Source organism: Varroa destructor, unplaced genomic scaffold (genome assembly GCF_002443255.2).
Source record: "Varroa destructor unplaced genomic scaffold, Vdes_3.0 BEIS01000003.1, whole genome shotgun sequence".
NCBI classification, from domain to species: Eukaryota; Metazoa; Arthropoda; class Arachnida; order Mesostigmata; family Varroidae; genus Varroa; species Varroa destructor.
The window spans coordinates 38162079-38190011 of record NW_019211456.1 but is presented as its reverse complement, the minus strand read 5'-3'; the positions used below and the strand labels follow the sequence as shown (position 1 = coordinate 38190011).

The 27933-nt window shown below is 40.6% G+C and overlaps 2 protein-coding genes and 2 long non-coding RNA genes across 11 annotated transcripts; 1 reads left to right on the top strand and 3 right to left on the bottom strand.

Moving 5' to 3' along the window:
* The first annotated feature begins 1403 nt into the window (after window positions 1–1403).
* On the top strand, window positions 1404–6846 carry LOC147756917 (uncharacterized). The gene is made up of 3 exons (XR_015323279.1): window positions 1404–1685; window positions 2475–4538; window positions 4779–6846. It is a non-coding gene; the product is annotated as an uncharacterized LOC147756917 (long non-coding RNA).
* Window positions 6562–8824, bottom strand: LOC111247918 (uncharacterized). 2 transcript variants are annotated; one of them, XR_002672312.2, is made up of 4 exons: window positions 8598–8824; window positions 8320–8464; window positions 7610–7688; window positions 6562–7011 (listed from the first exon to the last, which is right to left on the bottom strand). It is a non-coding gene; the product is annotated as an uncharacterized LOC111247918 (long non-coding RNA). The 2 variants fall into 2 exon arrangements; XR_015323278.1 differs by having other exon boundaries at window positions 8663–8820.
* Window positions 8825–9556: 732 nt separating this feature from the next.
* LOC111247584 (ELMO domain-containing protein 3-like) lies at window positions 9557–23043 on the bottom strand. Of its 6 annotated transcripts, none has more exons than XM_086982939.1 (10): window positions 22128–23043; window positions 19870–19903; window positions 18971–19074; window positions 18649–18839; window positions 13423–13545; window positions 13065–13188; window positions 12498–12628; window positions 11996–12072; window positions 11711–11838; window positions 9557–11302 (listed from the first exon to the last, which is right to left on the bottom strand). In XM_086982939.1, exons 3-10 carry the CDS (start codon window positions 19038–19040, stop codon window positions 11184–11186), a joined length of 963 nt encoding a protein of 320 aa, XP_086839065.1. In that variant the 5' UTR covers window positions 19041–19074; window positions 19870–19903; window positions 22128–23043; the 3' UTR covers window positions 9557–11183. The 6 variants fall into 6 exon arrangements, with proteins under 6 accessions (XP_086839065.1, XP_086839067.1, XP_086839068.1 ...); XM_086982941.1 differs by lacking the exon at window positions 22128–23043 and adding an exon at window positions 20126–22120; XM_086982942.1 differs by lacking the exon at window positions 22128–23043 and adding an exon at window positions 20202–22120.
* A 147-nt stretch (window positions 23044–23190) lies between these two features.
* Window positions 23191–26737, bottom strand: LOC111247585 (uncharacterized). 2 transcript variants are annotated; one of them, XM_022798691.2, is made up of 4 exons: window positions 26315–26737; window positions 25626–25819; window positions 24607–24712; window positions 23191–23833 (listed from the first exon to the last, which is right to left on the bottom strand). In XM_022798691.2, the coding sequence occupies exons 1-4, from the start codon at window positions 26381–26383 to the stop codon at window positions 23354–23356; spliced, it is 849 nt and encodes a 282-aa protein (XP_022654426.1). In that variant the 5' UTR covers window positions 26384–26737; the 3' UTR covers window positions 23191–23353. The 2 variants fall into 2 exon arrangements, with proteins under 2 accessions (XP_022654426.1, XP_022654425.1); XM_022798690.2 differs by having other exon boundaries at window positions 26433–26728.
* Between the last annotated feature and the right edge of the window lie 1196 nt (window positions 26738–27933).

Here is a 27933-nt window from a genome sequence, read left to right as displayed (position 1 = left end):
ACGATTTTAACTTATTTTTTTTGCCTTCTACGTTACTGTATAGAATGCCCTATAACGTGGTCGACTCCCAGTTGAGTCACTTCTGTCAATTGGCTAAGTTCTTATTTTTATTTCACTTATTGGCTATTTTGGAGTAGCACGACGTTGCATTTCCTCTTCGATACATATTCGAAGCTATGTCCTACTATGCCATAGGCATTATGGCCCACTGCAGAAATATCGTACCTGAAAGGTTTGTGTATATGTAGAAAAAGAGTAACTGTTGATTACAGATCAAATTTTACGGAAGGACAAAAGCGAGCACCTATACTTGGGATTTCTCAGCAGGCCACATGAATATGCATCATCAAGAAAAGAAGCCGTCGCCGACCAGGATCATTAGTGCTCTTCAAGATGCTATTTCGTCTCCTTTCCAGAATTCAAAACTTTCAGTTTGCTCAGCAGTTTCCTTCTAGATTTTGTTTAGCTTCCGTCGCCATTTCGAATTTTCTTAGGTCTTTTTTCCTAGGTCGAAGTGTCTTTGTTCGACATGCAAACGTACCCGACTTATTTTGTACTGATGTAACGATAATGCTATCCGCTTCCTTAAGACAAGAAAGCGATCCTCCGTCAATAAATGCAGTTATCAACATCGTAGAAGTCGCTGCATCTTCATCAGTTGCGGACCATAACTGCTCTTGAAATTTTTTCAGTCGTTTTTTTTTATTTATTTTTTTCAAAGCAATTTTAAACTGCTCGTTTGATAACTGGCAACAACCTACGCATCTGCTGTCTATGCCAACTCTCTAGTCTGCTAGAAACGCACAACTCAATTATGCCAATCCTACAACAATTCTAAATCTAGTCTTTCAACCAGTACGCCCAATAGTAAATGATCGAGACTTTATTGCAGGCATGTTTAGGTAGGCCGCCTTCGTGCTACCTAAAACTAGGTAAATATATAACAACGCTTTTTGTTCCATCTCCGGAAATATTAGTTGAAGTTAAAAAGTCCTTCCAAATAATCTCAGCTGCGCTTCAGCTCGTGGCCATGTTAGGTTAATTCAACATTACAGCTCATGCTCTACACACGTTCAAAATTGACTCTTGCTATGTCTTAGGTATTAGTAGTTATTGCGAAGGTATCGACCCTGAAAGGTTTCAGCTTTTTAAAAAACTGACGAGAAAAATTCAACAATCGTTGAGGGGTCAAAAAAATTGATAGCAATCATATTTAGAAAATCGACCATTGTGATGTGGGTTCTTAAATAGCTTAAGGAAACCCGGCCCACATAGGCATATCATTGGCAGGTGATCAACATCGACTGCTGCTGCTTAAACATAGACTGGTAATTGTCGACGTCTATAAATCCGCCTCCGTTTTAGTCAGTACCCCTATGCTTAACTCGCGAGACGCGGAAATATTTGTGTTTTCTGTGCTTCGTTCATCTATTCTATTTTAGATTTGCTGAACGACGATCGTCGGTTATGCAAACAATGCGAACAGGCACTCTGTGTGCGCTTTTCGAACTTTCCACAGGTCCTACTTGGAACGTCCTATTTGGATGACTGGTATGAATTCCATTCACATTTGAGCACTTGCTCATCTTCGGCACGTCCTACCCGTAGCTGCTGACCAGTTCTCTTCTCGACTCTTTGTTTTCTGATAGCCAGCTTCGATGGCCGTTTGTCATGGACAGCAAAAGGTAAATTACCTGGATGTTCACACTAAACAAGGACGACGATTCTGATAGGCGAAATGTATAATGCTAATGCCAATATCCTCTTATAAGGCCTTGACTGAAACTCTGAAGAGCGTCATGCATTTTGAATGAAAACGTGAAAATTCAATAGATACCTTAAGAATAAGCGATTACCTTTAGTATACCTCTATGGTGCCGTTACCATAGCTCTGATATTACAGCAGTAAAGTTCCATAGGCGCGTTACACTGACAATCCAGTTATTTATCTTAGGCCATAGTAATATCAGGAAAACTTTAAAGCTGGCCTAAAACATGACAAGAATGAATGTCTAAAATGACAGATCAAAGCTACGAAGTATTTGGGCACCTAACCAGTGCTTGGATATAGAACCAGAATGCAGTATGTTTATCGTGACGCGCAGTGATCATTGGCCCGTTTGAGGACTATCAAGTTTGAAGCAATCGAAGGTCTCGGAAATTGGTCAACTACGAATTTAAGGTGGTGAAATTTAGTCGAGTGCCTAGTGAAGAACAATCCTACATTGGCCGGTGCTATGGCCTGCACAGCATGTGTTTCAGTTGTTGTGAAAATGTTATTGACGATAAGTTAAGCGATGCCTGCGATAAGTAAGGCACAATGAACATTATGAGCAGAGATCAAGAACCTCTGTTTGTCGAACATAGCTGGGTACGCTTGCCAGGCGGCTGCAGTAGAAACGAAGCAGTTCAAACAATGTCAACAGAATAAATAGAAAGTACAAAACCCTGTACTTTTTCATATTCAATTTCAGTTGCAGATAGCGATGTCCTCTGGAAGTGCCATTTCATCGAGTTGTTAGAGCGTTTGCTGTAGACAAGTTTCTGATCTCGGCTTCTATCGGCACAACCTCGTCGGCGAACGATGATGAAGACCAATCAGTGACTTAACTCTCATAGCCCATTATGAGGATACTATTAGTGACAAGCTGACAAGTGTGATAGTAACTGGCACTTCAATTCAATTTATTTACCCCTCATAGTCTTTGATCGCAATATCGAATCGGGAACTTACTTACCAAATTTTACCAAAATCTTCGAGTACTTGCTTGTAATTCACTCCCTTTGCAGTCATGCTAGGAAGCCTGGACCTCGTAGATCTACCTAGTAAAATTATTGTGTTTAACATTTGGATTTCAATGATTAAACCATCAGCCCTGGACTATGCTGCTGTTACGTCGCGTGAAATCAATAGTCACCAAACTGTCCTGAACTCTACCTATACAACTACCAAGCCACCAGTATTGACTAGAGATGTAACTCCTTTTCAGCCATGTAGACCAGTGAACAAAGTAACGAGGGCCGCCAAAATACAGACAGCTAGGGTAGTTACTAAAAGTCTATCGGCATGCGGGTTTAAGGTCATAAATTCGGCACGGCTTCCGTTCGGCAGTTACATGCTTGACTGCTATCCGAAAATGATGCATAAGTTTTGCGTCATCTTACGCCTCGGATACGAGCTCGTTAGTGACCGAAACGGTCATCTCCCACTAGAAATCCAACGCAATGCGTCAGTCATTTACCAGATGCTCTTAAATAGCTTGCATATTTATGCTACTGATTTTTCCGTATCAGCAATTGATTGTTGTCCTAGTGCTGTCAACGGGAGCAAAAGCTGCTATCAAAAAGCAGCCATTGGTGATCTACTACAACCTATGGCTCTCTGTTTAAGAAAATCGATGAACGACGCGTTACCTGAGTATTTCGAGGAGACCACGTACGCAGCAGAATTTGCCTTGCAGAAGATCAAAAACAATGGACTTATAAAATACCTCATGGGGTAACAATTGGATCTGCGATTAAAGAACTGGATAATTGTTTGGTCGACAAGCTTCACCAGACATGGATGACAAATTTCTCCTCTGACACTATAACGTTCATGTCAATTTATCGCAATAAACTCGTACTTGATTTACTTCCTTTACGTTTTTGAACGGGATAAACCATCGCTTCAACAAACGTTCTTAACGTATTCTAGATCGCGACGGATGGCGAATGGATGAGGATTAAAAGACGCCTAGAGCGTTAAGCTTAACAATAATAGAGGCTATATTCCTGTTCGAGTGCTTTATCTAAATAGGTTAGGATAAGGATTACATTTTGTTGCTAAACCATTCATATAGACCTGTACGTTTCTGATGTGGGACACTTGGAAGCTCCCAAAACTTTAGCTTTTTACTGATTTTAATTTTACTTCAAACCAAACCAAACGGCTAGGCGATATTTGAGTTGATTAGTCGCATTCTGGTCCATTCTGTTGTCGGGTTCCTTGCCTTACCAAGAGCTAGTTGCCCGTGCAATGCCCTATTAGCATTTTCCTATACGCTTGTCTATGTGGCAGTGTCCCGGCTGACCATTAAGTTCAACCTTTCAGGTCCTACTAGGATATTTGCTGCTCGACAGAATGCTGGGTTATGTAGTATATCAATTTTACGTAAGCCTGTCAACGATTTTTGATTTATGAGCGCGATATTTCCCAACACTGTGTCTGCCAGGTCGCCATAATCGCACTTTTCGATTCGTTTAAACTGTTAGTACGGCCTTCGTTGTTTGCCAACCTTGAAAGGATCGTTCCTGCTGGATCACGGGAACATGTAGAGTTTTGCACGCTTAAATGATACGGATTAAAATGTTACGCTGGGTTGTTTCGCAGTAACGCTGTGATCCTTGCTGCTGTTGACGCCGGTCAAAACCAAACTGGAGCCCCAAATATGATAATGGACTCGGCAATGCTTGAGAGTTGTGCAGGTGTCACCAATGTCTTAAGATATTTTGCCCATGTCGAACTACGAAGTCATAGCGACAGGGTGACCTGCCAGGTGAGCCGATCCATGACCCTGGCTTAATTTTTTCACCGGCCTAATTGCTGTCGTAGTAAACTCGTATGTAGTTTTGTTTAGTATACCGTTATTGTTATTCAGTCATAAATCATGCGCAAATCGTCCATTTCGTCAACGTATAGCTTCTTACCTAATATATTCTCTGCTATATTTTTACCCACCGCTACCTATTTATAGCGCCCGAGAAAGTGACAATCTATTTCGTTTTTTTTTTTTTAGTCATTCAGGTCGTTTGTTGCCTTCAGAACACCATAACCGAATTATCCTACATTTGTAATAGGAGGTCTAAGCGTATTGCTGTCAAGAAGCGTAACAGAATCATTAATATTTTTGCTGTCTAATGCTGAGACGTCACAGGTTAGTTACAAGTTTCTTTTGGTAAATTAAAGGGAAGATCGGTACCCCAAAAAAGCCCTCATGGCCTCGATATTTACCTGTCGAATGCATAGCAGCAGCCTAAATACGTATATGTAATTTCGACGGAGGAGAACATGTTAAAGGGACTTGTTTAGTTACTAAGGAAAAGAGAGGCAGAGATCGAAGTTAAAGACGACGAAAAGTTGAACTCATTGACGATATGCCCTGAATTTTGCGACGTGTCAGCTTCTGTTTGCTCCCACAACAAGTTAGTTGAGTAAAAATGTTTTATTTTGATTAATGACACTAATTACAATTTTAGAAATACTTAAAAAAAATATATCGTTTTTTTTGGTCAGATGCTTTAGAATAGCATTTTAGCGGAACTATCTATTTTCGAAAGCAATATTAAGATTTAGTTTTTGAGGGCCCTGGTCTTCTCGACCGAACAGTTTATAGCCAACTGTGCGTCTTTTGTTGATGCGGCGCCTTCATTGCCAAGCACCGGTTCGTACTTGCATTACATTCGAGTTAACTTGAGGCAATTGACTCCGGGACATCTTTGCAAAATTTAACTTGGGTATCGAGAGTTTATTGTGATATTACCGAATCATATGCCTTCATGCTTACAGGACAAACACAATATTTTTCCATTAAGTACTATGTGATGTTTGTTAAAAGCTGAATAAGTATAAAGTTTCGATGTTCCCACACTCGGTCGAGTATTGATCGTTGTATGCAACTTGAAAACGGCAAATGTCACTAAAGCCTAGAGACATCAGCTACCATTAGAGTGATTCATCTTGTGTCTTGTTCGTCTGTTTAGACGTTAAGTGGATAACAATCTAACACTCAGTACGGCATAAATCATTACTAAATGGATTCCGACAAATATCGTAACTTGCCATAGAGACGCTGCGGAGGGGAGCCATGGCTAAGGAAATACTTGTTCAAACGCAGACTACATCTACGCGAGCTTTGCAGTAGAAAAGGCAGAATGGCGCAGACTACGTGTAGAAGTACGAAAATTCGGTCTGCTTTTTGTATACAGTTAATTTGCCAAACATTTCAGTCATTCTTCATATAGTCCTCGAAAGATGGAACGTGGGTCCTTGAAGGGTATTCAGTAGACGCCACTGTGTCATTATTCGCAACCCATTGCATGGTCTTGCTGATTAGCTATATACCTTAACTTAAGTAAATGTTTCGAATTCTACGAGTACCACTAGACGTTGCTTCGGTCAGCCACTTCAGACTGGCATTTCCCAGCAGGAAATGAAGTTTTTTGCCCAGTTTTTTGCGAGGCTAGTTCATGTATCCCCAGAACGCATTACAAACATTACAGTCGCATAGAGCAACTGGCCAAAATTCACTTTGGTCAGATGTGAAACGTGTTCGTCAGATTTTTTTTTAGAAGATACTTGGCAAGCGACGACGGCAGGAGTAGTGCGTAAAAGTTTACATATAGGCAAAATAGTAAATATTTTCTCCGTCGCAAGCTGTTGTGTTACCTCACACGTTAGAGCGTATCGAGTTGTTTTATATACGCTGTTCAATACTATATCTTACGTGTTACAACTGAATGTGATATATAGCTAGGCATATACCGAGCTAATTACCTTGAGATATGAAGAAACGACACTCGTTGTAGTAACATGATGTGATTTTCAATAATGGAATATTCATTTTCTTGCATTGAGTGCTCCAGGACGCGTCCTCTAACGATGGAGTCAGATTATAAGATAAAAAGACATTGTTCGTTCACCGTTTTTTCCTTCTAATGACGGCCGTAAGTAAACAAGGCATCTCAATATTGTCGCAGTTTACCGCATAGTAGCTACAGATATGTTGGCTTAAAGCTGAAAGGATCGAGCCCACATATGTGTCTCGAACGACAAATATATCCGTAAAAAAACACCTTCCCCTAAAACATCAAACATTACCCAAGTGGGCTCGTTCACTAGAACACTGAGCATAGAAGTACAATTGGGGAAGCTATTTCCCTTTCGTAGCACCGAACTCCACGGGCAAACAGAGGCCCACGTTGACCACTTTATATCCTTCGCATTTTGCTGTACATTCATTAGCAGTATTTCTGAAACGATTCAAGTACAAGCATGAGTCACTTATAACAATACTGGCCTCGAACAAACACTGAACAATCGACAAGTTCCGCGTACCTCTAGAAGACGGCAGATAGTTGAGGGGAATAATTGTCCGACATCTTTGTTCGATAACTAGCGCTGACCTCTTGAACTTTGCGGATAGACTGCGCAGAACTTATTAATTAAGTTCGTGAACTCTCTTTGTAGAAGCCTTTCAATCGAAATAGCATTAGGCCGATGAATGATACCAATATTTGTTGGCCGAGCCGTGCTTGCAGCACGTACACAGTACGCGTAACACGATATTAGTACGAATGATCCTTATTAATCGTCACTTACAGAAATACGTACGGGCTAAAATAAATCGCTCAGAAGCCGAGAATTTCATTCTCAGTATTGGTTTTTGGGATTATGAAGCAACAAAACGGCGCATCGGCTCAACTTTGAGAATAAATTGTAGCGTTCTGCTTTTCCGCCTCAGACAAAAAACGACTCCGGTATGGAGCAGTCAAATACTAACGCTGAATAATGAAGGTAGAAAAAATTAAATTTGTTCGAACACGCTTAAATATAGAGGATGTATATTACCTCCGCCTGCCCGTGCGATCAACCGCGCAGACCGGTGAAAAAATTCGGGGACAAATACATTTCGCGGCCAGATCACGTCCTGAAAAATTAAATAACCATACTCAATTACCACCACCGCATCGGTAACAACTGCGACTTGCATGAGTATAGAAATATCCTTGTCGAAACAACTGCTTCCAGTGCAGAGCGTTTGTTTTTTGAGTCATCACAAAGTGGGTTCCCGAGTGTTTTGTGCGGTGACATAGTCAGTGGACAAGCGAAACAAGAATAGCTACCTAAAGAATGACCGTATAGTTCCATCAAACAACATCTTCCATTTTAACCTAATTAGTTTTCTTGTAAAATGTTGAAATGAAGAAGGTAAATGCTCAAAACGGCTAGGGCGTTCTAATATTTTTTTGCTATTTCTATTTACAAGAAAATGGCCAATTGATCGCTCAAGCGACGATTGGAGACTATGACGTTACGATGTCGCCACGACGATATCGAGCGGTGATGATGATAATACCCTTGCTAGTTATACTAGCAGATCTAATCTATTCTAATATAAGCCACGCATATACTGCGAGCTAGCAGATCTACCTAAACGAGAGGTTTCCAAGGCTAGAAAGTCGGCAGCAAACTCCGCGGTGACATTTGCGTAACGATACGATCGTCATTGATCATATATGGTAGAACGTATACCGTCACATAAGACGAATTATTAGTACCTGCTAGTATAGGTCCAGCTGTACTTGGATGTATGCACAGCAAAAAGACGACTGGTCCGGCGAGCAACACGGTGCTGACCTTCATGATGGGTCAGACGGAGCGGGTTTTTGTTTATCTCGTTACGCAATCACGGCAGCACAGCTTCTACAACAAAGACAATTCCAACCTTGTGAAATAGGAACGTCTGATTCCTCTAGCTAAATGCGGCACTGTCGCTTTTTTTTTTTTGTCTATTCTGTTCTTAAATAAGAAAGAGTTTACTCCCTCAGCGTCGTACCGAGTCAGTCTACTTGACGTCAACGGAATCACAAACTGAACGAATCTTGTTTAGCTGTTCCGTACCCAGTTCTAGATAATACAATCAACCAGCAGAAAGAAGGCCGCAAGCAAGACTTCGGAAACCTTAACTAGGTGTATCTGTTATGTTTCACTCTGTCCTACTGCTGGTGCCGTTGTCACTGGGGATCACCATGGGAGAAAGTCAATACGTTCGAGTGCCCCTAGATGGCGTTCCCGGTTACTTTTATAGCTCGCTCCGTTGTTGACGTCATTTTATCGATGTTGATGACCCTGTCTGTCTATTGCCGCCCTGCTTGTGACAGCATTTGCCATTGTACGTCTTAATGGCTGTGGACATTTGCCAGCCACGGATGTGGTTGTGGTCTGTGATTCTAGAAATTGCTGCCGACGTGGCCTCCTAAAACCCTAGTAAATTACCGAGACGGCTCGAAGCTGGCCTACAACGATAATTCACGTGGGCATGACGCCGCAATCGAATGTTCCGACTGAACGATGCGACACTTAAGTTCCTACCAGTTATATTATTACAGTAATCATATTAGTACCGTTTAGCCATATGAGCGAGTAACGCGTAGAACAAAACGCTATAAATGACAACAACGTAAATAGAGTCAACACTCTAATATAAACAAATGTTTATAGGCGTTTGTATCACGTTTGAAGTATATTACTGAGCAAGCTATGAAAATTTGTCCCTACCGTAGGGCAGCTTTTGACCAAAGCAGTGTTTCTGATACAATTATTTTTCTAGTCAGATACGAGATCAATGGTTTTTAGGTTATATTTTAATCGTGATTTCTTGCTAGCGGTCAATCCAGCGTAAAGCGCTGTCCGAACTAAGGTGTTGCTTACAAGGAACGGCCAACTGATCAGGCTACAGCGTTGAACTTAGAGGTGGTGACTGTGCACATTTTCGAAATAATTCGCCTTTCGAGATACAACAGCTACTATTACGGGTTTTATTAATTGCGATGATTATCCTTTCGACCTTAGCTCCGACTCCAATATTACTATGTCCTAGAAGTCTGAGATATTTAGTTGCAGACGACATCCTAACCAATTTGCTGCAATACATTGTCCGTTTCCAGAGCCATGCGGCTCACGATTAACTTCTACGTACAGATATCCGAAGCTAATATTACATTACCGTAATCGCTAAGGCTTTTTACGGTGTTCCTTTCGTAATCCAGTAGTGATGAGGTTAGGCTTTCATAATTATAAGCGTCAATGTGTATATAAATATCATACTGTCAGAGCATCCTAGTTTCTAATGGTACTTCAAAAGGGCAAACTGTTCTTCAAAAACTATCTGGTGCAGTGCTATAATTAAGTGTGGTACATGTCTATTCACCTTAACCCATTGAATTTAATCGACAGAATGATGGAATGTGTTGCCATTTGTTGGGCTAATCTCAATGGGTTTCTTGTTCATGCACTTGACCGTAGGAAATCGAAAACGAAACACAGTTCTCGGTATTTGTAACGACTGCTTTCCAAGAAATCTCGTTACGGCGTATGCCTTCGCCTTTTGGATTCAATGCTAGCCAGTAATGCGCGATATCTTATGAAAAGCTGTGAATACAAGTAGACTGAGCCGCGTCGTAAGGTGTACACATGGCACGCTATGCGAGGTAAAAATAGATAAATAAAGATTTCGTAGTAAGTGGCAGATAACGCACGAACGCAGCAAGCTGAAATAAACATATTATCCGCAGCGCTTTTTATAGACTAGATTTACTTAACGCTATTTATTGAACTGGGAGAAAAAACACTTTGAAACAAACCAAAAAGCAACACATGTTAATGTTTCACCGATTCGAAACAAAACACCAATAAAAAAAAAAACACGATTCCTTAAGCATTTTTTTTTTCGTTATGTATCACAAGATATCAGGTGGATGCGTGTTACAACCATAACATGGTCCGCCCGTGTTATTCAAAACAATTAAGCGCCGATTGTAAATTCGCCTAAAGTTACCTAATAACGGATTTGTTTGTTTTGAGCGTATCAATCAACAGTTAATAAGATCATTTATTATGTTGTTCTCGTTATGAGTACAATCCGTTACATTTTGTTAGACGATTGGCCTGGACGTCTTCGGCAGATTTGTATTAAATTTTCTCTGTTAATTCTTCTATCACTCAAAAAACACAGCGTAATAACAAATCGTGCCCAGAACCAGCATATTTATACTTCAGTTACTCTCAAAGCAGTGGTCATTCAGATGACTAATATCCAACGTGCTCTCTACGAAACGTATCGATAACCATAGTCAACATTAAAGACGCTATCGAGCTATAGAACTCTGACATGTGTACGTTTCCTCCGCGATGAGCGCGGCTATTTTTCAAATTGCCCGCCATATTGCGCTAATTTGTTGTCCTCAAGCTTTTACCTATCTCTCCCAACATCACTCTACGACGTCATGCCTACCCGATCATGAGCTAGTCTGCTTTCAAAATCTTCGTTCGAACATGACTCTGACCCAAAATATGACGTAACGACGCTTTAACGTATCTTCTCAACTGTCCACACTCTGTCCAAGAGCTGCTTGGCTGATGCTCACGCGGCGAGGCTGGTGAAATGCTCATCGCAGAAGTGCGAATGTACCCCATTGTTTCGATAATGCTGTAAATTGTGCAGTACCTTGAGTGGTGACCCTTTTGCGAATTTTGCCACTTCTGTTGATCACCGAAAAAGAAAAGTAGTCAATATACATACGTGCACACAATACTTCGAAAAATATTACGAGTTTACAAATGAGATACTTTGCAGATTGTAGGCTTGAATAAATAATTGTTTGTTTTTGTTTCATGTTTATTGCCTTAGTGGGTAAGTATTACATTTTGATTACCTATTTCGAATCAAGACAGCATTTACGTTAAATATCATTTACGCTGAGTAGGTCAGAGTATCATTCAGTACTCTAACATCGCAATAGGAGATGACTGGTGGCTCGGTTACGATATATGCGATTTTAAAGTGGTTTATTTAAGGATATGAGAACGACTTCGAATCTAGGAAGTATCGAACAGTAACATCTATTGATATTGTTTGTTGAGACTTCGCCTGAGATTATGAGCACAGACCTTGCATGATGTATCCCGTGTCGTATACGGTCGCAGCGTGTTTCGTCCACGATAGGAACATGATAAGATACGTGCCGACGTAGAAGTCATTCAGTACTGGCAGAACGCCTTGCCTCTCGTTACAAATTCTGCAATCGATACCAGGGCAGAATCATCGATGAGGCTAGTATAACCAACAGAGTTCATTAAAAGCTTCGCACCTTTTCTTCTTTGATAAGTGAGCTTCTTAACTGTAATAATAACTATTGAATTACGTTTGCTTAGAATTTGAAATAAAGTACTAACCTATTGAGACAGTCTTCTCGAAGAGATTCCAACACTATTTTGGTCATATTTATGCCCATAACCGCAAAAGGGAAGTTCTGAAAAATAGAAATCACGAAGTATACATTAATAGATATTAGAGCACATTTTTTATATTATGCAGCTGATACATTTAGGATTTTTTAGTTGCCACTGCCAAGGGCATTATTTTTATAAATAAAAACAACAACTTGACAACTATGAGAAACGGACGCCGTGTGAATTTGTCATTGATATACCGCCTCCCTTATTACTAAATATCAATATAACGATAAAACCATTATAGTCTGCACGCTTTAAAAACGTATTCTTGCCTAAACCTATCAAGTACTACTTGAGCGAGTGAGTCCATCAATATGATTCTTGAATTTCCTCAGCTGTCGTTCCCCAAACTGCGAGTCGTGGGTTTCAACAACGGACTGGCTATGATTCGTATTTAACCACATTAAAAATAACTTATTCGTAGAAGAAAACACTTAACTACCTGGGTTGCGTGAAGAGATATCCGATAGATATCTTTAGTTACGGTCTCATTGTCCTGATGGGTGGCTAAATAAAGAAGTTGCAAAAGTCCTAAAATTCCGCATCCCCTAAGATCTGTCGCGGGATCGTTACCTAACATAAATACATCGACAGACACAAAATCTTTTCAGAACAATTCGCTTAGCAAAATAATACTTGGATAAAATGATCATTAATTCGTTCAATGAAACGCCCCTTCAGTCAATACTGTGCGCTGCTACATAACTTTGTGTCCTTTTTAACTCAAAGGACGCTCACCCCATATTGCAAGCATTGCGCATATCCTATAACAGCTTTTATCGTCAATTTATTATCTAACGTAAGTTTCAATAAGTTCCGATGCTACTATAAATATGAAAAATCTAAGCAAGGTCAACTAGGTGTCGTTAATAAATTTCAAAATTTCATTTAATTTTATGCGGTTTGGTAATAATTGGAAAGCACAAAAAAACGCTGCTAGTATTCTGAATGGAACGCTTTTATCCACGACCTTAAAATGACCTGGCCAGTTTTTATTCGACTGACTCACCCTGAAATCCAATGGTTTCCCAGTGTGCCCCGTATCTTGGGCAGTCATAAGTATTTCCTGTCAACTTCCGGTAAATCGTTTGCACCATCTGACCATGACTTTGGCATTCCGTGTTGAATGGTACCTTACAATTAAAAGGAAATTTTAAAACTTCAGTGATTAAGTTAAAAATGTTGTGTCTTTTCTGATAAATTTATTAAAAAGTCGAGTCATACCTTTGTGCCACGTTGTAGGGCTTCTCCAAACCAAATCAAGGTATTGGTAATCAAGCAATTGCTTTAATGTTATACTGAATCGTTTTAATGCCGCTAAACTTACGCTATCTGCTGAAAACAGATCTTATCTAAACTCAGCTTACCAGTGCCAATGCGAACATAAGGTCCCTTTCCTCAATCAACGTAACGGCGATTTTTGGGGGACCAAATAACTTATGCCACAATTTTTTAAGACCCTTCCGTTGCACTGTAGATCGAATGCTATGCTGAAATTTGAATATACCGCTATGAATATAGATGACAATTTCGAAATCCTCGACCAATTGAGAAATTATTTTACCTGCTACCAAAATGGCCGTCAAAGAGGGCAAAACATCAGCAATGCCAAATCTGATTCTAGATATTAACCAGAGATAGATAGCTAACACAGATTTGGTTATTATCCTACTGCCAATTACTACTACAAAATACTATAGTAATAATTGATGCTGAAAACCTTTAAGCTCTTCCAATCTAACTTTTTCAGAACTAGAATATGTTGATCACACAGACCATGGAACAGACATCATACGGATCAGCAACGATAGAAAGGAAAAAGCTCTGTTAAATTCGAATTTTTCTTAGGTGGGTCTGTGGTTTGATAAATGTTGAGTACGAAGGTGTAGGATAGGTAATTATAAAGTATTTGGATTTTTTAGGTCAACAGCTATCCCATCTCGATCCAGAGGCACTTGACAGAAATACTAAGACATTTTAATAAAAATCCCAAACTCCGTATAGCGGATGCGGTGCGTTACACTATAAAGCATGCCCATTCCTTAACCAAAATGCCAACCCTATTATAAGGATGGCCATTAAAGATATATTACTTAACAAAACCTAATAGCAGATGTTTTCGCTGGAATACGCATAGGTCCAACATGCTCAAACGTATGAGTAGGACAGTCCACTTCAGGAGGTCTGAAGTATTTTATAACCCGGCGGCCAACCTTATTAAACCAAATTTAAATACCTAATCCTTTAACATTATAAACCTTCTATCACACTAGAGTCCGAAGAAAAGAATCAATAAGATAAGAAACCGCGTCTGATATTACTGTAATAAAGAGACGTCGACGTAACACCACAAAAAAGCTTCCATTGATACCTTGTCATCATTTAGTAAATGCAGTTCATACGCAGAAATTTAATTGCTTGGGACACTTTTTTTTACAAATTTTGAACCATGAGGCGAACACCTTCGAACAGCTATGTCAATGATCACAATATACTAATAGTGAGAAATCGCTGAATGCAAAAAGTACAGGACTTATAGCTGAGACTATTCAAAAATTTAGATGAAACGGTGGAGGTAGTGGAAGTTGAGAATATGCCATATATCTTGACAAAAATGATAAATAACTTGAAACAGATATGCCCGCAAATTTTCGCCTCCTAATTGGGCAAATTCACTAAAGTAAAGATTCGTATCCAAAGCAAGATAAAATTCACGGAGTGTATCATCAAGTATATCAAAGTTTATCACGTATATCAAGGATACCATATTATCCTTAAACTAGAGAAGGAACTTTAACGATTACATAAAAAATATGTTGCTCCAATGGTAGTAATTTGGAGAAACCAAACAGGCGACATTAAGTTATACGCAGATTTTTCTATCGGTCTAAATGATTCAGAAAAGCACTACCCACTACTAACCCTAGATGACAACTTTACTTCGCTCAATGTTGAAATATACTTTTCAAAAACAGATTTTGCGTAAGCATATTCACAGACGAAAATTGATGACGGATTGAGGAAGCTGCTGACTTCTGCTTGAAACAAAGGTAACCCCCGCTGTCTTCAAGGAAGTAACATACACAAATGTCAGTGGATCAACTGGTGTATCAGTCAGCCTACTTAGATGTACCCCCACATCGGATAATAGAAGCTTTGGTGAACTATTTCAGCGAATTAAAAAACGTTCGTTTCAATGTCCGGCTTGAAAAAAGCAAGCTCCTTGAGACGTTAATCTATTAATTAGGCTTTATTATTATGCCAGACAGTCATAAATCAAATCTAAGGAAGACTGAAGCTGCCCTTGCCTGGAAACGTGTCAGAACCACACAGTATTCAGTAAGTGACGAAAATCCGTGGACCCCTTGATAAACTCTTCCAGGAGGATACAAAGTATCAATCAGTCAGGAGACTGCCAGGAATCCTAAACAAGGCTGAAAAGAATATTATAATCAGATCTGCTAGTTACGATCATTACGATCCCTCACTACCAATCCTAAGGTAGCTAATGCCAACTAACATACGTGGGATGTAACATTGAATCTATACCCAAATGGGATATAAAAATGAAAAATACAAAAACATTATACAGCACATTAGCCCGTATTTAAGTAGATTAGAAAAAAAACAACGCTAAAATAGAAAAAGAAACCCAGTACATTCAATGACTTTCCGACTATAAGCCACTGCCAACTATATTCGGGAGTAAAAAGGAAATTGCTGTTTATACGACTAATAAATGTCAACAGTGGGCAACGCTTCTAATAGAAAGTCACTTTAAAATACAATATAAAAGGAGTCATGAGTCTGGCAGTGTTGACGCCCCATTACGACTTCTTTCGGTGATTAACCAAGAGATTCGTAAAGAACCCAAAGGTAGAGTTATGGTCCAGGTTGAAAAGAACCTAGTAACTTACTTCCTGAAATCCGTAATTGTCTACCGATGACGTTATAATATGTGCGCTATAATCCAACCATATGATTCAACAAATGCGATCAATTGTTTGAGAACGAATTAATGGCTAAAAACGTCGTCAACTAATAGTCCGTTATTCTGTCTATTTATTAGGAATGGACGCCTTCTATTTATTTACCAATTTAATTCAGAGAAGTACACGCTAGTAATTTAAGAAGCATCGAAATAAAATATGCCGCAAGATCAATAACGACATCGAAAATGTGGTCCGACAGTGTCCGCATTGTACCAGTCAACCTACAAATCCGACAAGAAGACCCATTTAATAATGGCCGAAGGCCACACAACCTTTCAAACAGGTCATCTTGATTTTGCTGATACCTTAAAATGCAAAATGTGTTTCATTGCTGTCGACGCATATTCCAGATGACCTGAAATATACACTCCAAGTTTTGCTACAGTCATTAGCACATTACAACATACGTTTACACATTTTGGTAAAACGTACATAGGCCATAGGTTTCGTCAAGTCCTTAACAACTATTTACGCCAGGACAGCACCAAATGGCCTAGTCGAGAGGTTTGCCGACACCTGTAGACGGAAAGTACAAGAGACTAAGGCACAATAATTTGATTTCGATTCGTGACATATTTTTACTTTTTTGACAGAACTTTTTTACATTTGATGATAACAAATGCGCTCATCGAGTTCTTCCTAACGAAAAAAGCAGGGACAGATGTTGATCTCTTGAATCTCTTGAATTCGAAAAAGAGGAGGACCCGTACACACAGAATGCCGTACTTCAAATACAACTTTCCTTAATGGTCTCAACGTGTAGGCGGAACATGATTTTAGAAAACTAGGACATCCGAATTGCTTATCCGGACAAGTTCTAGCCTGGATAAGAATCGCGATGTACCATGCGCGATATACCAATGAACTAAAGGTACAAGCTGAGGCGTTTTCGAATAGGATTTTAGGAACGTCATCAAAGCTTCAAAAAATTTGTACCACGCCATCTTGAGATGCATCGACTATGCCAGCCGCAGTCGAAACAAGAGGATTACACCGTACCAGACGATTTGCTGCAAGACTTGCCTTCAAAAAAGGAAAACAAAATGACGTAGTCATATCGGTCCAATGTATACAAAAGGTTAAGGTCGGGGGCTTGTGTTCCAAGCAATTAGAAATATAGAAATATGTATATGTGCGCACGGTAGGGAAGTTCGTGGCAGTTAAGGTGATTTCATTAGATCCCTATAAAAGTAGCAGGGTATATGAGGGTTATTGCGATAAAGAACAAATTTAACATATTGGCATCAAACCATTCTAACTCCATAATTCTACAGTCTTATGTTTCTGTCATATGATAGAATATGATATAACAGTGGTATACGTTGAAAACGCAATTAACTAGCATTTATCCAACTTACCAACAACTCCAAATTTGACCTCCTTCGAAAGAAGGGTCTGTGCATTTTTCGTGGTTGATTACCTTTGCATGTGAAAACGTGAAATAAAGGCTTCGCTATTGTCTAGACACTTCAGTTTCTAAAGGTTATCGAAAAAGTAGTGGCCGTTTTTAGGCCATAAATAAAGCAAATTACTTTTATATTTTAAAATAATATTATCAAACTAAATGCGCTCCGTTTTGCTGAACGACCTTCAGCCCTTTATCTGATAATGCTGTAATCCCATAATTGTGGGCCTTCTGCAATTGCAACAAATGCTTTCTCCGTTGGTATCATCAAACATACAGCATCGTTATCTTCCTTGGAGTCAGCCCGCCACAGATTGCTCGCTTATTATGGTCGCATATGATCCAGTCTTCATCAACCAATTTGGAAATAGCTCGATTACGTTTCATTGATCAGGTTCGCAAAGGAAAATAGGCCTAGGTAATTCCTTTGCATAAATTCATCTGGCATTCAAATATAGAGCATTTTTGTAGCGAGCTTAATTATTTCAGTAGCCTAAAACTGTTTTGTAAAAGATGCCAACTCTATTACGAGATTATTGCCATCCCCATTTCGATCTTGTTGAACATTCACAACTTACTTTTCTCGCGATTAGTCGACCACTACGAGAAGTACCTTCGCCAACGAAATCTCCAGAACGAAAGCGACAAAGCTATTTTTAGGCCATTTCCTTCGATAATGCATTTTGACCAAAAATACCACCATTTTCTAAGGGCCTTAACAACATTTGTGATTATATCGTAGATATATTCTTAGACATAGTGAATTTTGCAGGATTTCACTCATCTTCAAGGCGCTCTCTCTTTATTTTGGATATATTTATTAGAAAATTTTAGCACCAAATCTCAGCTTTCAAATGACACTAACGCCGGTGCGGCGCGAGCCATATTATCTGAGATACGTGATTTTAAAGCCATCTAACGGGAAAAAAACAATAATTTTTAGCAGTCCAAAAAAATATATATACACACTATATTTCAGCTTCTTTCCAATTGTCAAGATAATTTTTTGCCCCATTGATGTATATATATATATATATATATATATATCAATGGGGCAAACGTTTAACGATGCGTCATTCTTCTAGACATCCTGCATTTTAGGCATGTCACATTATCAGAACCCACCCTAACAAGGAATGATCTTTGTCCTTAATTGGCCGGTTCAACAAAGTCAACGTATTTCGGTCGTTTCGTACCCGGTAGTCACTTATGTTGACCGCATCTATGATGATATCCGCCGCCTCTTCGTACGTGAGTATCCGCGAGCAGTGTACAATAGACAGAGGTGAACGATCTTCATAAGTGCTGATCTCGATTTCCTTAACGCCGACAGACTCCCACTCTTCGAGTGCCGCTGCTAACCGGGCTTCATATCCGTCCGCATCGCCTAACGAGGTTGCAAAAAAACATGGAATCGAATAGGACAGACAACTGTATACACAGAAGTTTCTTACTGCTATCGGATGGATTATCTGTTACAGAAAAATCGAAAGTTGTGTATCCCTCTAATAAACTTACTTAGAGCGGTCTTTATGAAGAGCTCTCGGCCAATCATACCAACAGGACTTGTTTCGATTTTAATGAACATAGACACTCAGCATATAGCCGAAGACTTGGCGAACCTTAAAAAAATTGTATCCTGTTTATTTTGGTAAAGGCACTTCGATTTGTCAATATACAGAAATAAACACTCACAAATCCATTTCAACAAATCAACTGCACCTCAGAGTAATTATCATAATTATTATTTTTAGTTTTAATATCTCTTATAAAACAGATAGCTTTTTACTTCCATTCGTGTTCCCTAGCAGGAAGACACTGAAGTATACTTTGTTCACTGCAACAGCCAAATAGTAAGCTACCGGTTGCTATTTGGTCTTTCTGGGAAACACTTGACCCTAGAGCCTACGGAAATTCTTCCCTGCCGCTTGTAATGAAAGAATGACCGGTATTGACAAAGAAATTTTCCGTATAAACACAATAACAGGTAGACTTTTAATCATTTGGTTCGGAAAACGTACGGTTATGACTATTTAGGCAACCTCTGTGTTTGTCAAAATTCAAAATCAGTCTGTGTTCCGATATCACAAGACCATCAGCGTATCATTAACACGCTGTCCTCATGGCATCGATATAATCGGTACCTTTTTTACTATATATAATAGGGTGCATATTTAAATTTTGTGATTTTTGCATACGCATATAGGTCTTGCCGGGGAATAACGCGGAATTATAACAAAAAACCTGCCGAAGGTACGGACTACGTTCCCAGTAGCGATACTGAGATGTTTCTGACAAGCGTTTAATTATTATCATTCACTTTAATATGCAGATGCACCCTCGAGGTCAATGCACCATCCACATAAAAATGAACAAATAAACTATGAATGTTTTTTTTTTTTAAATTTTTACTTTACCTGGAGACTGTGACGACGGCACGAACTGCTCAGCCTGAAATGCAAAATATTAATCAAGTGCGCAATGACTTATATTGATGAAATTAACCAATGATTTGTTTATCTCCTGAACACATTTTTCTGTATCCATTGAAGTTCATCATTTTACAAGAGCAACATCTGTTTTCCGCTGTACATAAGGATACTGAAGAAGTCGTTTTTGACACACCCGTTGGTCTGACAAACGTAACGCGTCCGTTCATTCTTCATTTATTACCTTTTCTTCTTTTTTTCATCATTTTATTCATTATGGTAACTACTCGATGCTAACTGAATTCAACATTGACACTTACATGCCCATGAAGTGGGCAAACGACATTGCTACCCCGCAGTGCACGCTGCCTTCTAACCAGATCGAACTTTAGCCTCTATCCAACGGTGACAGAATGTTGCCTGGCGACGTGACACACCCAGGCCAGGCCAAAGGACCTTGATGGCCAGGTATGCCATGGTCTGCCGATACGGCATCATCACGGCTATTAGCTATTGAAGTTGATCGGCAATTACTGAGCAAAGTTAGAAAATTGCACTGCCTAGCGTTACAGGCGCAGTTTACCTTGTAAAGGTACATAAGGTTCAGATGATCACTAATAAATTAAGTTTACGGTCTCATTTTAATTCGTTTACGATTGAGTTTCTATAGCGTTTAGTAATTAAGTTTTATTTGTCCTTATCAAACATCATTTCTTTTGACTTCCTTTAGGTACGTGAGCGTAGTAGGTATTCAATATTTTGACAATGGTGAATCGGATAGATAAGCGTCTAGCTTACAATTGGCAATCGCTCATATTTTATCGCCTATAGTAAAAGAAAATTATAACTCTTATTCGACATTCCAGGTCTTCTCGAGCTTGCTGAAATTTATCTTAGAGTTACTTTTTTGCAGCACTGCAACTATGGTTAACGTGGGTTACTATGGTTACTAAACGTGACGACGTAACAACGTCTTCTTGGTCACACAATGAACATCGAACACAGGCAGGACTGATGAATGCCCTTTATTTGGTTTTAGGAAGGGCAGAAAATATCTATAGAGATATACCAATCCGACTATCCGTACTAATCTGAAGTACTGACATCCAACATTTCGAGCTGAAACATGAAAGCGTACGGTTACGACAGAGTAAACGTTCGTGTCTAGAGAATAAACGTTAATAGAACATTAATTAAAAAAAGAAACGGGTTGTATTTGACGCTACTGCTATGGAGAGTAAAGTGTGTGCTTATCACAGGTCTCTTAGTTTGCTGTACTTAAGTGAGGGACTATTATTATGTGCGTTATAGAAAGCATCCACAATGTTTTTTTGCAAAACAATGCTATCTTACATACAAACGGAACCGTTCGTACCTGGAGAATTCGCCACTTATATAAGGCCTTCTGTGTTAAGGACGGTGCGTATGGAAGGCGCAGGAACACAAATCTCTGGCGTCCTGATCGCGCCTCTAACAGCGCTTATTTTCAATACCTGCATGCAGCGTCTGTTGGCTTCATTCTACATTACCATTATTATTATTGGTCTAAACGACAGTACCTTTACACTATGTATATACTATTTTTTTTAATCCAAAATTGTATTTTCGTAAATAGATATCGAATTAATTATATAGCACGTCCATTAAGGCCTTCTTCATTCTATACGTTTATGTCCCAGGCTATCAAAGCTTGGAGAAACGCCTGGTCAACCGAGTTATAGTCACCTCTCTCGAAGCATGCTTTAAGCCTTTATCGTTCTGCCAAAAAACCCTTTAGTCTACAGTTTTCTGACACCCTGCTACTTATCAGGTATATGAGATCTCGTTTTAGATTGGCGGAAATTAATGCCTTCTCTGAATGTCTGAACAGGTCTGAACAGACGCTCGTCGGAATACACGGTGAATCCTTCAGCACGGGAACGACGAGAGACAATGATTAGAGGTAACCGGCACTAAGTTACTTCCATCACAACTTATGTACACACAAGAGGCTACCATGAACCTAGCGAAGGTTGTATTTCTAAAAGAGACATGGAACAGAGTCATTTTTTACACTCACTCATGCATTGTCCGAATTAAAACCTATCGACAACAAATGAACTCATACTTTATTACTAACGACCGTAATATAGCAAAACGACACGTCACCGGTGGACAGCAAACGTCTGATGCCGTATACAGCGCATTGTATTGCTATTCAATAAGCGAACATTTGATTAGGCTACCTAATCGAGACAAAGCCCTACCGCAAGTTCCTCTTCAGTCTCTTCCATGAGAGTTTCCATGCTTATCACCGCCACCATCATTGTGATGTCCAAGCCAATTTAGTGGAGCAATGGTGTTTCGGAGGTTGCCAGCAATGGAAGCGGGGCAGGCAAATAGCTCCTTGGGCAAAATTAGAGGTCAAACGCGGCAAATGAAAGCGATCGTGCCTCTAAAAAACAGCGTTTACGCAGTTGTTCACAGTTCACTGAGTATGAAAAACTTTCCCCTGGCGCGCAGCAAAACACAATAGGAACTGAACGCCTGTCAAACAATGCGGTTCGTGCTCGTCGTGTCACATTGAGAACAGAGCAGATCAGTCGAGCAGACTTGTATAATAGCGATCCAATATGAAAGCGGATGTCACGGCGCGAGAGTACGGGTGTGAGGGCCCCACAGGGAGGTCATAGCAAATCCTGCTGGAGTGAGTGCGAGCCGAGTCGACTTGTTTCAGGGTTGTACGATGGGGTACTTCACGAATCGCGCGTAACTTGGCCGCCAGGTGGCAGGACGACCTCGGTGGCTCATGGTCCAAAAGACGGTGTTACAGTTGTGAGCGTTAAACCGTTGTGGTGATTCAGCCGCGGTGATTTAAGTTTCTACACTCTAAATACCCAATTGTTATTTCGGTGACTAAAACTATAAAGCATATATTAGTTAAATAAACCCGCCATCTACTTTTTTAAACTTTGTTTTATCACAATATTGCGGCAATCGTCATTACTTAACGACTGTGCTTGGACCGTGTAGGCAGCTGCTCAGTGAGACCGTCACAACCCAATACGATGAATAATTCACGACTTTTTTTTAACGAAGCAAGGCTTCTGATTTTTATATTGGTTTACTGGCTGATTGATGGCTAAAATATGTGTTTTAATTCTACTACAATAATAACACCAGTGGTGGATTAACACACATTAATATAGATCTGATTTAGCCATAATCAGGTTCGGATAACACTCTGAAGCAGCATCTTCCGTTGTTTAGCCGTACGCGTTGGATGTTGTTTTAGGAACTTCGTACACAACATAACGTAACACGACGCTGTCCACGTGAAAAATAAGACTTCGTTTATTTGTCAACTCCTTGATAGTCCAGCTTTTTTCTGCATAACGCTCGCATAGCTAACTCCGAGTAACCAAACACTTCCGGGGTATCGTTGTGAAAACCGTCACAGTAGCTTGTTCCACTGCGCATCGCTAAGCGTGTTTCACTTGTATTTAGTGAAAATCCCAAACACGCCGGGTTTATCTCGATTGAACCTCTCCACAGTTCCCTCGTCCTCAGCTTTGAGACCTTTCGCTGCAAGGTCATTTTTAATTTTTTCCCACTCTTCCTTTTGAAAGGGTCCGGTCATATGCTTGGCGGGAATCGAAGACGATCGAACCCAAATTACCCGGCCACCAGGTTTGAGGAGCGCGATTAGACCATCAAGAGCCAGAGGGCTGACGTGCCCTGGCTGGAAAGACGAAAGCATACAAATAGCGTCATACTGGACGTCACCCAGGGGCGTGAGATCAGTCGCTGGCTCGATCGCTAAAAGGGTGGTTTTAGTATACACAGCTTTTTTTTCTGCTTGGCGTAACATCTCTTCGCTCATATCGATCCCATCAATCCAAGCGAAACCTTCGTTCGACATCGCCTTCCCAAGTAAGCCAGTGCCACAGCCGATGTCCAAAATGCGGGCTTCCTAAAAATTCACAACATCAACTTCATATCAGATATGGTAATAGAACGTCTTGTTACTCGTAAGGGCCGCACCGGCTGATTATTCTGTAGCTGGTATAAATGAAATACCTAAACGATCATAATTTAAATATATAAATGAAAAGTTTGACTAAGTTTCCCGAGAGCCTTATGTTGGGTTAGGTAAACAACAGAACCCAAATGCAAGATTCTGGCGATTCTTCATGCTCCACGTTCTACTGTCACCACCATTTCAAATTTTGTTGATGAGCGTTGGAACGTTGTCACAAGTTCCAGAAAACGTGTACACTAAAGTTTAGAAATACTATCATGCTTCAGAGCGGAATCGAAGTTAGTTTAGAAATACTATCATGCTTCAGAGCGGAATCGAAGTTATGTTTCTTCTTCAAAGGATGGTGACCCACCCTAAAGGTGGCGACCTATGCCTAGTCAAGGTGAGGCCACAGGAAATATATCGATAACCTGATCTGAGTATTTGAACAAAGGCTAATCGAACCATCTGATAGCTGGCTCCTTCCGAGGTACTGGGGCGTATTTGGCCTCGACCTATTGTCAGACCTAACGCGTGTGAGCGTTCTTTCTCAACTGAACGCTGTTAAATACGTTTGCTTAGTGGGCCATTTCTGGTGAACAGAGCTGGCGCTGTAGGTTGAACCAGTCGCTAGGTTATAAAGTGCCTGAATCTGGAATACACAAAAAAGATCTAGCCAATTGTTACCTGTAAAAACTCTTGTAAAGAAAAACGTCATCACTTACCTTCGTAACACCCAAGTCAGTCAGCTTCTCAAGAATTATTTGAGGTCCGTTGTATTGCTGGTCAGCCATCTCCTCGTCGAAATGACAGGCCATGAGATCGTAGTACCTTAAATCAAGGCCAATTGCCAGCTCTAATTAGATCTCTATGGGAATTTCATTGAGGCAGGTTTACTCATGTCTTACTTATATAGCACAGAGTAGTGGTGCCAGTAAGTATACACACGGGATTTTCCCTGCTTTGTTCGTTTATGGAGCGCATGCGTAAGTGAGATGGTTCATGAGAACCAAAGTGAAGATACTGAAGTAAACTCATACGAGCACAATAATTACTACGCAGATCCCTCTACAGGTTCCTTTCGGCACCTGCTAATTGTGTGCCCAGTTAATTGTCACTGAACTTCGCACATTTAAAATATGCAGCAGTACAATCATTAACGCAGGTTTGGGACATACGTATGTACTTCATGTTTCCCTTCTAAACACTCTGCTATGAAATTTGCCAATAATGCACCGCCAGTAAACACAAACGGCTGCGATTTTTGTCAGTAATCCACCGCCAGTAAACACAAACGGCTGCGATTTTTGTCAGCAAGCCTATTTATTTCGCCCTTCAATGATTTAATAGCTTTTGTCCGTTGAAGGTTACTCAAAAGCTACTAGATACGCGGCTAGGCCACTACCGCCTGGGAGGTGAGGAACTTACTACAAGTGGCCCCAACACGCCGGTGAAGACTATATCACCTAGTAAAAATGCTGAGAGTTCTCGGCCTTGTAGAAGAACGTATAGTTTTATTAGTAGTACGGCGGAGCTTCGTAATGTTGAGCTTCGTAATGTTGTCCTCCGCAGGATCAGCCTTCGCTAACATAGGCTCCCTTGGAAAAATCTCTTTGGAAAAATGGGAAGGAAGAGAGCTTGCCATATACCGAATCGCCAGTACCCGCACTCGATATCCTCAACCATCATCTAATCAAAAGTCAGTTATTAGGGTGTTGAATGGCCAAAGTCACAGTCTACCTACCTGCGCGTTTCTTCTAGCGTCAGATTTCCACCCATATGCTTCCACAGATCTTCGAAACAGCCCTGTGCTAGCTCGTTGGTCTCGCTTTTTCCGGGTGTGATGCGCACCTTTCGGATCGGAGATCTAGCGTCTTCGTCCATTGATGCGCGACTGGACTCTGTGGTCATGCCGCTATCGGTCGGCCTGTACTCGAACTTAACAATGCGGCAACGATATTAGTTCTGCATAGAATTGCTTGTGTTTTGTGCGACTTGACGGAACGCCAACGGCAAATCATAACTGAAGCGCCCCAATTTATCTAGCCCATTAGCGACCCTTACCTTTTCCTTACAGCCCCACCCGTAACCGAACCAGCCTCGATTAGCGACCACCTCGACTGTGCTTTAGCCCGTATGCAGCAAAAATTCTATTACTTATGTTGCTCGTTGGCGCTGTGTAACTAGATAAGAGTAATCGTAAATGGGGTTCCATATCAGGCAGCGCTAGTTCAGATTGATACCTTTTGTAACTGGTTAATTCCGAATTCAAACGATGAGGAAATACTGCTTCGTAATAATAATAATAATAATTGCTAGGGGCTGTTTGAAGGCAATGCTACACGGGCAGGTCACCTCCCCTAAGCCTAAGTTTCCTAATACCTAAATGCATGGACACGGAACACCAAGTGGCCATGCTAGCTTCAGACATACTGGCAAAAGTCCTGCATTGTGGTTCTTCCCGTACAACCTTATGCTATCCAGGAAAAAAGAAAAGCACATATTTGCTGGCAAATCGACGGTGCGGCTTCACGATACTATATTGGCTCACCTTGAAGCAGTCTTGCTGCTTTGTTGTTCTTTCCCGTGCGACTGTTGTTGCCTGACTCTCCATCGAGTTTTTCGATATTACCACTAATTCGCTGGTGCTTCGAAGGCATTCCCTCGCAAAGTAAATTGACATCTTATAAAATATAATTTTATTCGATTGGACTTGTTTACGCTAGCGCCGGATTTAGCTTCTTTTTAGGATTGCTTAAGGCTAGCTCGTATTTATGGCGGGGGACGTCAATCGAGAAAACAGAGCCAGACCATTTTGTTGGAACTCCAATTGTCTTGTGACACTGCAATTATTACGAATAGTCGGTGAAACTAGTTTCACATCATTAATATTTTAGCCCGATGGTAGCTAGCGTCTAGCGAGCTCTACACGGCCGCGAGCATTCGGAGGCAGTCAAGTCGAGAACGAAAAATGTTTATATTGAATCTATTGTATGGTCGTTCTATTTTTCGCGTATATAGATATAAGTCAAACAACAACTCGACAACGTACAGCCGGCGATGAGATGCTGGTCTTATGGTGCATTAAACCTTGATGTCAGACACTTGGCCTTACGGTTTTGGTTCGAGTTTTACGTCCAGTGCCGTCATCAGTCGGCTCGTCAGATCCCATGGTCCTATGCCTCAACGACTAGTCGCACTGCTGCGACATGATCTTACGTCGATTAGGTCGCAGGCGGCAGCGATGACTGGAAGACTAACTGAATGTGCTAGCTGAAAGCTCCTATCTATGTGTTGAAGATAAAGTTGCTCTAAACCTATGGACTTCCAATCGAATGTTTTGCCAGCCTCTTCTTCTAACACGCATCATCCCGCTGCTACCGTAGCGTGACAAGCGCTGGTAAACTCTATCGTTGAACAGAGATGATGTGATATTTTACGAATGGCCCAATGCCAGCTTGGGCGAGCAGAATCCAAAGGTTCCAGGGGCAATCGTGCGTCGACAGCCTTGAGATTGGCTGATATATCACTGGTACTTTGCGGACTCGCTGGGATTCGCTTATCACTGCCATAGGGGTCTAATTAGTGCTTCATAAATTACAAGCCAGATTGCATCAGAAGGCATTTTTGGCACTCCGAAATTAAACCCAAACGAACCCTGCCACTCTCGGGGCACGAGTTGTTCCCACATAAGGTCAGCTTTTTTTTAGGCGTGCATGCGTTTGTGAAGAAGACAAGTGGCTGTGTAGTACGTGTCGTTGGTGGGGCTTGAAGCAGCAGCGCCCGTTGGATGCCGTAGAAGATATTCACAATGAATCATCAAAGGCAGTTTTACGCATATTTGGTCTTTTTTACACCTAGTAGACTAATATCTGAATAGGTCGGTCACGTAATGGCGGTCAATAAATTATGAAAAGATGTCTACTTCGGATTCAACCGGCCTTTCATTAGTGATCTGTATAGCTAAAACAAGACACACGTTTAAGGGATCCGAGAAAACATTCCACTCAACTAATACAACTGCTCGTCCTTATGGACGCTTCTCAGCCGGA